Source organism: Clupea harengus, chromosome 14 (assembly GCF_900700415.2).
Source record: "Clupea harengus chromosome 14, Ch_v2.0.2, whole genome shotgun sequence".
In the NCBI taxonomy this organism is placed as follows: Eukaryota; Metazoa; Chordata; class Actinopteri; order Clupeiformes; family Clupeidae; genus Clupea; species Clupea harengus.
The window spans coordinates 27,764,854-27,777,273 of record NC_045165.1 but is presented as its reverse complement, the minus strand read 5'-3'; the positions used below and the strand labels follow the sequence as shown (position 1 = coordinate 27,777,273).

The 12,420-nt window shown below is 46.7% G+C and overlaps 1 protein-coding gene across 7 annotated transcripts in view; it reads right to left on the bottom strand.

Moving 5' to 3' along the window:
• The window catches only part of ralgapa2 (Ral GTPase activating protein catalytic subunit alpha 2), a 127,851-nt gene that overhangs the window by 94,888 nt on the left and 20,543 nt on the right, over nucleotides 1-12,420 (bottom strand). For all 7 annotated transcript variants that reach the window (XM_031579785.2, XM_031579788.2, XM_031579789.2 and 4 more), the window contains exon 3: nucleotides 10,931-10,980. In XM_031579785.2, the coding sequence (XP_031435645.1) occupies nucleotides 10,931-10,980 (50 nt within the window). The remainder of the gene's footprint in view (nucleotides 1-10,930; nucleotides 10,981-12,420) is intronic.

The window sequence follows — 12,420 nt, the reverse complement described above, 5'->3', positions numbered from 1 at the left end:
TTTAAAAAGCCAATCCATCAGCGCGAGTATACACTCACACATACACACACACACACACACACACACACACTCACACACACACAGACACACACACACACACACACACACACACACACACACACACACAGACACACACACACACACACACACACACACACACAGACACACACACACACACACACACACACACACACACACACACACACACTGCGCTATGAGTTCATGACACAGTAATATCAGCCATAAAGGCCATCCAGCAGAGGGGGGCGGCCTGCTGCCAGGGGACTGGGCTCATAATGTCATCACCCCGGCGCTGGGGGATTTATGAGTGGTGTAGAGCGCCCTGACCTCCTGACCCCCGTCATTATGCTAAATCAGGCAGGCTCCCAGCGGAGTGATGAAACCAGAGGCGGGGGGGGAGATGCAGCCAACACCATTAGCAGCAGTGCATCATGGGAAGGAACAGGAGAGCACAAACAATCAAGTCACTGGCAAGGACAATGGATGAGGTGAAAAATGGGCCTCAAACATCCTACATCAAAACAAATCGAGAAAAAAGTCACTAGACGGAACACAAACACAGATTTCAATTGTAGGATATAAAATATCCATAAAAGATTCCATAGAAATGTCATTGATCAAATACTATAGGTGTATAAAACACTTGTATTCGTCCGCTGCCATTCTATTTCAGTCTCCCAATCCTCTTGTCTCTCTTCTTCCCTCTCCTCTCCTCTCCTCTCTTCTCCTCTCTTCTCCTCTCTTCTCTTCTCCTCTCTTCTCCACACCTCTCCTCTCCTCTCCACACCTCTCCTCTCCACACCTCTCCTATCCTCTCCTCTCCTCCTCCTCCTCTCCTCTCTTCTCCTCCTCTCCCCTCCCCTCCCCTCCCCTCCCCTCTCCTCTCCTCTCCTCTCCTCTCTTCAACTCTCCACACCTCTCCTCTCTTCACCTCTCCTCTCCTCTCCACACCTCTCCTCTCCTGCCCTCTCCTCTCCACACCTCTCCTCTCCTCTCCTGCCCTCTCCTGCCCTCTCCTATCCTCTCCTCTCCTATCCTATCCTCTCCTCTCCTCTCCACACCTCTCCTCTCCTCTCCTCTCCTCTGCACACCACACCTCCTCTCCACACCTCTCCTCTCCTCTCCTCTCCTCTCCTCTCCTCTCCTCTCCTCTCCTCTCCTCTCCTCTCCTCACCTCTCCTCACCTCTCCTCACCTCTCCACACCTCTCCTCTCCTCTCCTCTCCTCACCTCTCCTCTCCTCACCTCTCCTCTCCTCTCCTCTCCTCTCCTCTCCTCACCTCTCCTCTCCTCTCCTCTCCTCTCCTGTGAAATCTGGGCAGACTGACAGGCATCACTCCTGGTGCCTGAAGGACCCCGCTCAGCAGGCGGTCGGAGGCCTGGCTCAGTGCTGTGATGGAGTGCGTGATGACACATGTGTGCGGGAGCATTGATGCACGCCGGTATTGATCCAGATTAGAGGCAATCATCACCGCAGCCAGGCCTTCAGGGTGGGGACAGCAGGGGGTCCTGCTAAGCCCTTACACAGGCAGTGCATCATAGCAGTGTGAGTGTGTGTATCTGTGTGTGTGAGCGTGTGTGTGAGCGTGTGTGTGTATGTGTGTGTGTATGGGGGGGGGTTTGTAATACCACTCCATCCTCCTCCTTTCTGTCCAGGACAGGCAGAGGCGGCGAGAGGGAGGGAGGGAGAGAGAGAGCGAGAGAGAGAGAGAGAGAGAGATAGAGAGAGAGAGATAGAGAGAGAGAGCGAGAAGGAAAATTGAGAGCAGAGACCCCCCGTGGCGCTGCAGCAGTTGCATGGCCACAGCGAGGAGCTTCTGGAGGCTGGGAGCGTCCCGGGGCCCAGCGGAGGCTGGAGTCTGCACTAATCTGCAGCCGGCGGCCAGGCATAGAGATGGGAGCATTACTGCTGCGTCGCCGCGCCCGAGCTCCTCGCACATCCCTGTCCCCGTGATCCACACTTAGCTTTCCAAGCGCACCACGAGCATGCCTCCGAATACGCTTCTGGCCAAGGTGTCCCCCATCATCAGTGTTGATTGTTATTGTTTTAAGTGTTAGAGCGTCTCCAGAACTGGACCTCTGGCCTCTATTGGAGCTTTCTGTGTGTGTTCAAGCTTTCAGGATGAAGAGCCCATAGTGAGTGCTGACCACAACAGATCTTGGTGTACGCATTGAAAACCAGCTCATCTGCGGCATCTAAGTTGCAGGCTCGCAATATCAAGGTTTCACAATGGAATATTCCTTTAAAGAACAGTAGGCATATCTCACTGCAGTAGAATAAATTACACCAAATACATTTGTAGGCTATTTTAGAGGTAGTTATATACTGGTCATATAAGCATGCATTATTTTATCAAATTGTTTCTTCAACTCGTAACAGCACTCTTTGTCCGACTGCCACTTAAAAATATACATATATATATATTAATAATAATCAATGGTCTCCTATTTTGTGAATGGATATAAAATGCCTTTCATGCTCATGCAGCAGATACAGTTCTAGCGCTGTAAACAATATCCGGCTGATGGTAAAAGCTGCCGTTACAGTCAGTAGTTTGGCAGATAACAGCAAGTCAGGTCTTATGCAAGCACATCTGTAGGTCAACAGACAGGTGATATGGGGCGTGTGACATGTGTGTGCACGTGACGCTGGGCAGTCGTAAAGGGTCAGAGCAGGGTTAGGACACACCTATGCAGCTCTACGACCGAGGAATTCAAGGAACTTGAGAAGTTTGACTTTCTGTCAGTACAGTTCAGGCCCTATACTCAACAGTTTTCATGAATAACATTCAGACAAGATTTGATATCTCCCCTATGCTAAACAGTGTCTAGAACTTTCCCATATGACATCATGCTTTCATTTAAGGAAAGAGAAGCTGGGTGACATCATATCTCACATCAACTCAAGTCATTCAAATAAAAGTCATGTGCATGACTCAGTATAGAGCCAAGCCAGAGTGAAGCATATCTTTCCAGTGATAGGATGGATGACGCAAATGAGCAAGTTGGCCATTGAACACCGCCTGGGGCAGAGATGGCAATTATTAATGACCATATTCTCAAAATCAAATAAATCACTACAATTCACAACAATATCTTTGAACTATAACTTGGACGCACAATACAAATTATACTATTCATGGAAGACCAAAAATACTTGTGATGCTATAGAATAAAGCACCATAAAACTGTACAAAATAATTAACATAACGAAGACAACATTTCACCAACACATGAGTAATTAATTTGTTAAACTGAGCATCCTGTGTCTTACTCCAGAGCACAATACTAAAAGGAGGTATAGCTGCCTCTTCACCAGAGGGGGGCAGCAGCGCGACACAGACCAGGATTCTGACCACGAGAGCTGTGCTGAAGTGCAGTCAGATGACATCTCAAATCGAGTTGGGAACTATCCAGGTCACGGCCGTCAGTCAAACGACTGGAATACATCAGATGCACCACAAGGGGAAGCCGCAGACCGCACCAGTGGCCCTGGTTTGGTGAAGAAACATGACTGTGAATCAGCCCAGTAGGGATGTGAAATGGGGATGTGAAAGAAGCAATATCATAGTAGAGTTTGTTTTTAGTGGGTGATGGGTTAGGAAAAGGAGAAGGGGTAGAAGCAAAATAGAAATAACCAAAACACAGTTCAATGAGACAGCATCAATCACACTAAAGTCAACCAGAGACCACTGCCACCCTTTTATTCAACCAAGTTTTAAAAAGCAACAACAACAAAAAAAGCAAAGAAAAGCCAAAAACATCACCAGATGCTGGCTCCTTTTGCCAGTGGCACCAAACAATGTCAAAGAGGAATGTTTGTCAGCCATGCCTACGTCCTCTGTGGGATTGAGTGAGCGAGGCGAGAGGGATGAGGTCATTTGGCCTGACGGCTGGCCAGAGAGGAGACCCACGGCGGGTGGCTGGGACGATCACGCGAGTCAACACTGTTTTATTCATGACCTACTTGAGCCATTTACGCAGCGGAGCGTTTTCATGGGCCGATGGTGCGGGGACGCGCGCTTAAACCGACATCGATCACCGCCGGCGGGTTTCTGGCTCCCCGTCACCAGGACACGCAGAGGGGTAGTCAAATCATTCGCGGCTGATTGAGGTAGTCATTCATCCGACTGGCTTTCAAAACAAGCCGAACGCTTGCACTGCACTTGCTTAATGTGATTCTGAAGAAGGTCAGAACGTGACGGGACGTGTTGCACCCAAAACATTCAAATGGTCGACTGCAGGATGAAGAGGAGCTCTGTGTCTCGCACCTCACTTTTCCCACAGAAATCAAATGCAGCGAGTCATGAATTTCCCTGTAGAACTGAGCTGACTAGTGTTCTCCTGTTAGGACGATGTCATTCGGGTCCTGATGTGCAACCTGCCTCTCTCATGACCTCTGGTGCCCCTGAGTCTTATCTCAGTAGTAGTCTGAGAGGGGTCAGGAGACCGAGTCAGCACAAGTCATGGGGAAGGACTGAATCATGGCAAGAGGTCGCCCCGAGGAAGGAAAGCGTCCCTTTCGGAGGACCCAACGTCATGTTGATTCAGAGTCATGGGAACCACGAGGGTCAAAGGTCATGGGGGACCTCCCTGGAGGGACGTGATGAATGTAGGTCCATCATACTGCACCCACTAGCCCACAGACAGGAAGGGCCACAGGTCGTCTGCTCTCTCAAACTCACCACATCATTCCTCCTCAGTCACTGGGACTTAGGAACCTCCCTGGGAACTCCCAGTCATAATAAGAATGCTGAACTCACTGTACATTTCATTAAAGTTCATTTCGATCTGAGGCTCCCCAACCATCTTATGGAGAAAACAGCAACCGACTAACCAGCCGCCCTGCTATGATCACTAAACTCCTAAATGGAGTGGCTGCTGTCAATATCTTCAAATTGGCACCAGGATACAGACTCTCCTGTCCATTACACCCCAGTTACAAGCCATTACACAAGATTGATCTCACTGAATTACATATCAATACCAACATCAACCATATCAACCACGCATTCCCAAAAGCTTAATGGTTCTCGTGTCTTAAAAACACCCAAACTCGTTAAGGCAGCCGTGCAGACAAAGCTGATGGCATCAACTGTCTGCTAAAAGGCTCTTAAAACTGAGTGAAGCCGTGAGCGCCGTGCCAACGGGGCTCACCTCACAGACAGACAGACAGACAGACAGACAGACAGACAGATAGACAGACAGACAGACGGGCAGACAGGAAGGAGCGCATGCAAATGTGCCCCGGCTGCTTCCCCGGTGCCATGAGAGGCCCTTTGTGCCCCGCACCTGTGACTCAGCTCAGCGCGGGCACTAAAGAGGTAATGGAGAGCACGGAGCCCGGAGAAAGCGCCCATTATGTGCCCATTATGTGCCCATCTAGGTGTAAAGGGCAGACAGTCGGAGCTCATCTCTGACACAGCCTATAAAAGTCATCTGAGCGTGGAGGACGGCGTCTGAAAGACATGCAATGTCGTTACCATGGGATTGTATTGGAGCTTTTCTTCCATTGATAAAATCAAATCAAATAAATAACATGCTCTTGCTGTAGTGACACAAATAAACCTGGTTTAGTTCAGTTGGCTCACTTGCACTGGCAAAGCAGCTAAATGTAAAACCGAAACTAATATTGTCATTCGATATGTTTAATTTTATTTAATTTATATCATTCACAAGGGGCAAGGAGGCTTGAGATAATATTTTATCATTTTTCACTCCAGCATACACACACAGACACACACAGACACACACACACAGACACACACACAGACAGTGCAGTCATATGTGTGTGCACACATCCTCTGGAGCACACATCTTATCCCAATGGGAGTGTGCATTCTGGCAGACACAAAGAGCAGTCAAAGGTGTCTCTGGAACAAAAGATCCAAGCCCTCTATTGCCACCTCCCTATCCTGCAGTCTCTAGAATCCCTACCAAGACCCCACCTCCCCCAAACACACGCCGCCACCACCACCACCCAATCTAATGCAGCCACAAGACTGATCCCCCCCACCCCTGCTCACCCCTCCTATTCCTCCATCAACAATCATGACCCAGAAAGAAAGGGGGTCACATTCTGCTCAGAGGTGCTGAAGGTAATCCTCCACTCACCAGCCACTATTCTGCCCCAAACCATAAACAACCTCCACCACAGCAAAGCAGAGCAGAGCAGAGCAGAGCGCCAGAGGTGATGGAGCTGATGGGAGGAATGCATCGAGCCAAAACTTCTCCTGCAACTGGTGAAAAGAAGGATCAGGGGAGGTGTAGCGTGGAAGAGATGTGTATGTGTGTGTATGTCCACGCGTGTGAAGGAAGGAGAGGGAGAGGGGGGGGGGGGGGGGGGGATGATGAGGGCGTTTGGCTGTCAGAGAGAGAGCTTTGCTCAGCATGGATCCGCTAATGGCTCCCCCCCCCGTGCCCTGTCTAATGGCTGCTCCTGCTCCATACTTCAGGATGGCCAGACTCCACTAGACTGATGCTGATGGAAAGACCACAAGACAGATACAACCAATATCATTTAAGATTAAAAAACAAAACAAAAAAAAAAAAACACACCATTGCCATTGCCTTTTAAATGAAGTCCCAATGCCTTTTAACCTTGTTCTAAACCACACAATTAAGTCATTCCTACAACACAATAGATACACAATGAACAACAATGATATTCAAAAGCATTTTAAAATCGCATTACTATGTCTTGTGAAACATTTATGCCAACATGCAGCATTGTCTGCTCGAGACATGTTGTGGTGTAAGGAAGCAGACACAGGTTAGAGGGGAACAACTGATGCCGTCTGATCTCACACTGCTAATCTCACGCCTGAGAGAGCGGGACGCACAGCCCACCAGCTCAGGATGAAAGCCTGGGGGGGGGGGGGGGGGGGGGGGGGCGGTTGGTGTCAGTCCCCTACAAACCTGTCAAAGGCAAGCTTATCTCTCCAACGCACTGCAAAGGCACTGACTATACTAAGCCTAAATGGCCCACGCTATACTTAAGCCACTCGCTGTACCAGTTCTCCAATAAATATTTACAAGGCATTTCTGAGCCTGGGACTCCATCCAGGGGGTGGGGTGAGAAAGAGAGTTCAATGTGGTAACCCAGAGATTATACTATGAGGTCATGAGAGGAAGGAGAACACACATAGATATTCTGTGAAATCCCCACCCAGGTTTGGAAAAATGCATTCTAATTCTCAGCAGACTTCTTGTTTCTTATCGATGCTAGCTTGACATTTCTGTCTCAGAACACGCTCAGAAAACTCTGTGCTCCCTGTCTGATCAATACTGAGGAGCCAAACGATGAACCGGAGTGTACTGAGGTATCTGTCTCAACAGTCATTTGAAAAAGTGCCAATACCAGTCCCTCCCTAGAGGGATAACAGTGAGATTAGAGGCTTAATAAACACAATCAGCCAAGGCACAACATGATGGATTAACAGTCCTTAAAGACATAACATTGTAAATGTCACACATTGGGCTGTGGTCGGAGAGTCTTCTTTGCCTAGGAAGGTTCCTCACGGAGTGAAATGACCTGGAAGTGTCTAAGTGGCAGCCATGATAAGAGCTGGTTGAATGCTTAGGAAACGGGCTGCAGTGCTTCCTTTCTTATCACCTTTCAGCATAGGGGACACTACTAGACCATCCTTTACAAAAGGAAGAGATATTACCATCCCATAATTCATTGCAAGAACAACTTTTAAAGACCCGCGTCAATAACATCAGCTGACGCATAATGACGTAGCCTAGTGTAAGTGCAGTCGGATTCTCCTCGGAAAAGACAACCCACAGTGTCCTTAGGAATTCTCTTTAACATCTTTCCTTGACCTTGTGACGTTCTCCATTGAGGTCGTTAGGAAAGGACTTAGGATGCAATTTTTTGACTATCCGACCGCAGTCATTGCGTAACAATGACTCAACACAGCATTTCTATAGGTTATAAAAATAAAAGAATAACCTTCTCTAGCAACAAGCAGGTCTTCAAAACATTCAGCCCGAACATATTCAACCAACTCTGGTGATTTGATGATCATAATTGTGGCTATGTTCATTTCGGGACAGTGGATTATTTTTATTGAAAGTTCTAATTTCTGAAACTTTCTGTTTTCCAAGCAGTGTAAAACTAGTGGAGTTGGTCTGGGGTAGAACTAGAGTTTGAAAAGGGGTAAATATCAAGGTTTAACTCTGGTCACTAAAAGCATGTCAAACACAATATACAAAGCCTGGATTTTACGGGAGACTTGACACCTTTATTTTGAATAGTGAGTGGGTGTGAGGTGAATGGGAATTTTTGACCGACAGTCTGACTGAAATTAATGAGTGCTCTTGAACTCCCTAAGTCTCTCTCTCTCTCTCTGACTGAGCGACTGAACGCGTGTGTGAGTCTAATTCTAACCTTTGTGTGTTGTTTATATGTACTTGTTGGTTATGTGTGCATGCACTTAGTTTTACAATTACTGGGTTTTGGTTTAGTTTGGTGTTGTAAATATCACGGATTGTTTGCCCGTGGAGTCTTTTGCTGGGAGTATGGCCGCCGCGGGAAGCATGGAATTTGAAAAACTAACTCGGCGGCACGGAGTGAAAGTGGAGTGCAGTTGGTGAAATTATTGGTCACGATAACGTGAAGTCGGCTTCACGAATGAACAATGCGGTTGTTTCTCAGCACAATTGATAAGGCTAATGAGGTCATTGTGCAGGGTATAGTACTCAATGATTCCCTCACGCCAGTCCTCCCACTCAGTACCCCCGCCAAGAAAGTAATGATTTCAAATATACCCCCGTTCATCAAAGATGAGCTTATTGCTAAAGAGTTGCAACGGCATGGCCAGCTGGTTTCACCTTTTCGAAAAATCCCTCTGGGATGTAAATAGCCCCTTCTTCGACATCTAGTGTCGTTTAGAAGACAAGTGTACATGGTCCTAAATAGTGGCATGGAGGAGATTGAGCTAGTACTGAAGCTAAGGGTGGAAGGGTTCGATTATGTGGTGTATGCAACGTCAGACACTGCGTTGAAATGTTTCAGTTGCGGTGGAGCAGGACACATTGGTCGCTATTGTCCTGGCAAAAATGCCAACACTGAAAAGGTGAAAACTCCAGCTAAAACCAATGTGGCTGAGTCCTCCACAGTCATTCCCCCAGTCACTGAGGACCGAGGGAAGCGGACTTGAGGGGTATTTTCTGATTGTGCTTGGCCCCGAAGCCGTGGCGGGTGAGTCGTGGTGATGGAGCCTGCTGTCGCTATATTTGTCGCAGAAGAGCTAGCTGCGGCTGGATCATGTGAACCTGGAAATAAGAAGGGGCCTTCAATACAGACACTGACAGTCCCTCCAACGTCAGTGGATGTGGTGGAGGCTATCGACATAGACCCAGTTTTCAAAGCCCCGGTGAAGAGAAAAATGGGCCCGGAGATTAACGTGACTAAAATAAAGAAAGATGAACACACAAATGATAGCGATTGCGAATCCATGGATTAAAACTGGTCCGATTGTTCGCAGGGAGATGTAAAGCTCTCCAGCGAAGATAGGACATATACTGCAGATAGCATTAATAGTTTCCTACACGTCACGAAGGGGATGCGGAACGTGGAGGTTGAACTGCATTTTCCAGACTGCTCGCAGTTTATTAACGACGCTGCCTGGTGGATAAGGGAGGGTATGTTTGAGGATACGGAGGTATTTCGTCTCCGGAAAATAATGAGCAAGTTGAGAAAAAAGTTGCGTGGAAAAATAAAGTCTACTTAGTTTTTTCAGTATGTGTAACACCATCAAGTGTGGCTCTCTACATTTAAATGGTGTTAGCGATTTATTTTGTACGACTTTTTTTAAACTGAAGAAATTAAATGTTGCCCTGTGCTAAATGATGAATTATTGTTTGCCCATGTGTTGGGAGTAATTGAGCATTGTTTCATTTTTGTGATATAATGTACAGTGTATGTGAGGGGCCTGATTGGGGTACCCAATAAAGTTTTTTTTGTCATGTGGTACCTGTTTTAAGGAATCTGCTGATGTCGAGAGTCTCACTCGATTTTTGTTTCTACAAAGCAATGAATGACTTGGATACTTTTGTTGCACAGTGGTGCTGTGAAAAAGCTGTGTGCGAGTTGATGATGATGATGATTTTTGTTTTTGATGTTTTGTTTCCTTTTGTTTTGAATAATGTGTAAAACACTGTTTGCAATGCTGTTTACCTAATAAAGAGTTTTTTATAAAAAATCTCTCTCTCTCTCTCACTCTCTGACTCTCTCGTTTTGAAGTTGGCCAGGAGAGACAAGCACATCATACAAAAAGCAAGCTTCTTCTCAGCCGTCCTTGTCAGGAAGACCTCTGTTGACACATCAGGGACACTCCCCTCACACCAAGTCTGGCCTCTGCTTTCGTCCAACAGACAGTGATGGCTAACCACCCTGGGCAAACGTAACTGGAGCTCCCCTGCCCTGCCTACCAGCCTGTCTGCCTGCTCTGTTTGTATTGGAAACTGGAGCCGCCATTCTAGCCATGCGGGGGGGGGGGGGGAGAGGACGATGGGCAGGCGAGGACGAAGGAACAGACAGCATGTACACTGCAATCACCGGCCCGCCTAAAGAATGACACATGCAGCATGCAAACGAAAAGCTGCAAATGCGTAGAGACATTTGTCATGACAGCAGCCTAAATCCAAGCCAACCCACTAATTAAAAGGAGACCCTTAAAGCATAGTGTGATTGGGTGATGAAACCGTGGTGCAGTCTTCATTGATTGAAATACTGCAGTTTTTCCACTAAAGGATGCTAGAAGCACAGTACCCCTCACAAACACAACATCCGCTGTTTAGTAACATATTTAATATGACCAAGCAACCCCAGGCAGGAGAGAAATCCTGCTGTAGAACATGTAGGATGATCATTAAGAAGTGTATGACTGAGAGGAACTTACTTCAAAAATAAACAGGATAGAGTCCAGCTCCTCCCGTTGCGATTTGTTCCCTGGAAGAGAGAGAAAGAGAGAGAGAGAGAGAGAGAGTGAGATGAATAGATCCAGTGTCTGAGGCATGTCAGAACATTAAAAGCTCAGTGCAAGACAGATTTCCATGTGGGATGTAGCCTCATGTTTCCATGTGAGAAAGACTGCAGCGCTGACAAGCTAACAAGCTCAGATGATCAAACACAAAATCTCATTATTTGTCTTTTACTCGCAGATTCAAAGGAGTAAAGTCAAACCTGTCAATCAACTGAGTAGTGTACGTGTAGGGTGCATCACGTGTGAAGCAGAGATTTTGTTAGCCGCTAAGTTTGTTTTTGCCACATAGAGTTGAAAAAAACTGATCAATTAAAAAGTTGCTGGTCAAAATGTCTGAAATAATGCTCATCCAAAACAAAGCTGGAACAGGCTATCCTTAAACAGGACATTTGTGTTTTATCAACGAAACAGCCTATTAACAGCCTAAAGTACCCCCCCCCCCCCCAAGGGTGCAACTTCCCCATAATCAGCATCCACACCCCTCACTGATGCATGCCCAGATGTTGTGGCAGTGATGAGAGAGCTCCATGGTTATGAAAGTTGAACTTGTGAAACAGCATGCAAAGTGCTTATTTGTAAAGGTCAACAAGCTGTACCCCGACTGGGCCACACTGGCCAAAACTGTCTGTGTTCTGCCTGTGTGAAGTGTGCCAGCAGAGGCTTCTCTCTGCAGAACTGAACACAGACACTGTGAAGTCATCTGCAGGAGAAGACAGGGACGTGGCTTATGAGCATTGCAAACTACAAAGACACAAGTTGGACTTCAAGTCAGTAGCAGAGGACCTCAAAGCAATAAAAAAAGGAAAAAAATGTTACCTGGTAGCCTATAGGATAGAACTGGCTACAGATGTTACAGGTTACAGAAATTTCGTAGTAGCCTATATTTTAGAGGCTAATGTTGAGGTTTTGCTCAATCGTTAGTGTTTCGTTTTGGTTAATCGTTCCTGTTCTGTAAATAGTCACACTGATTTATGGTTGTCATTCTTTCATCAAGCTAGGTGTATATCATATTTGTGTTTGTAACATAGACGGTTACTGAAACATGAGTTTCAAATTCGAAGTTGACAAACAAAAGCTGTAGACATAACATTTTTTGTTTGTTTTGTCTCCCTTACAGCTTCATAACATGTCGATAATCAGAGCAGGCAATGGCTTTATGGGAGCAGCTGGTGACTGGTCACATGATATTGTCACATGATCAGGTTGATAAACTGACAGCTCATTAAGGGAAAGTTAACAAGTTCAAGATGTCTTCAGGACACAGTCAAAGTAAGGCTGTGGTTCAGCAAAGACACTGAGAAACATGTTGACACATTTTCTTTCCTGTTGTCTACATGTTATCTTTTGTCCAGCAAATTGCCGCAATTTCCCCATTTCCTATTTATTGCATCAATCATCCTACCTCA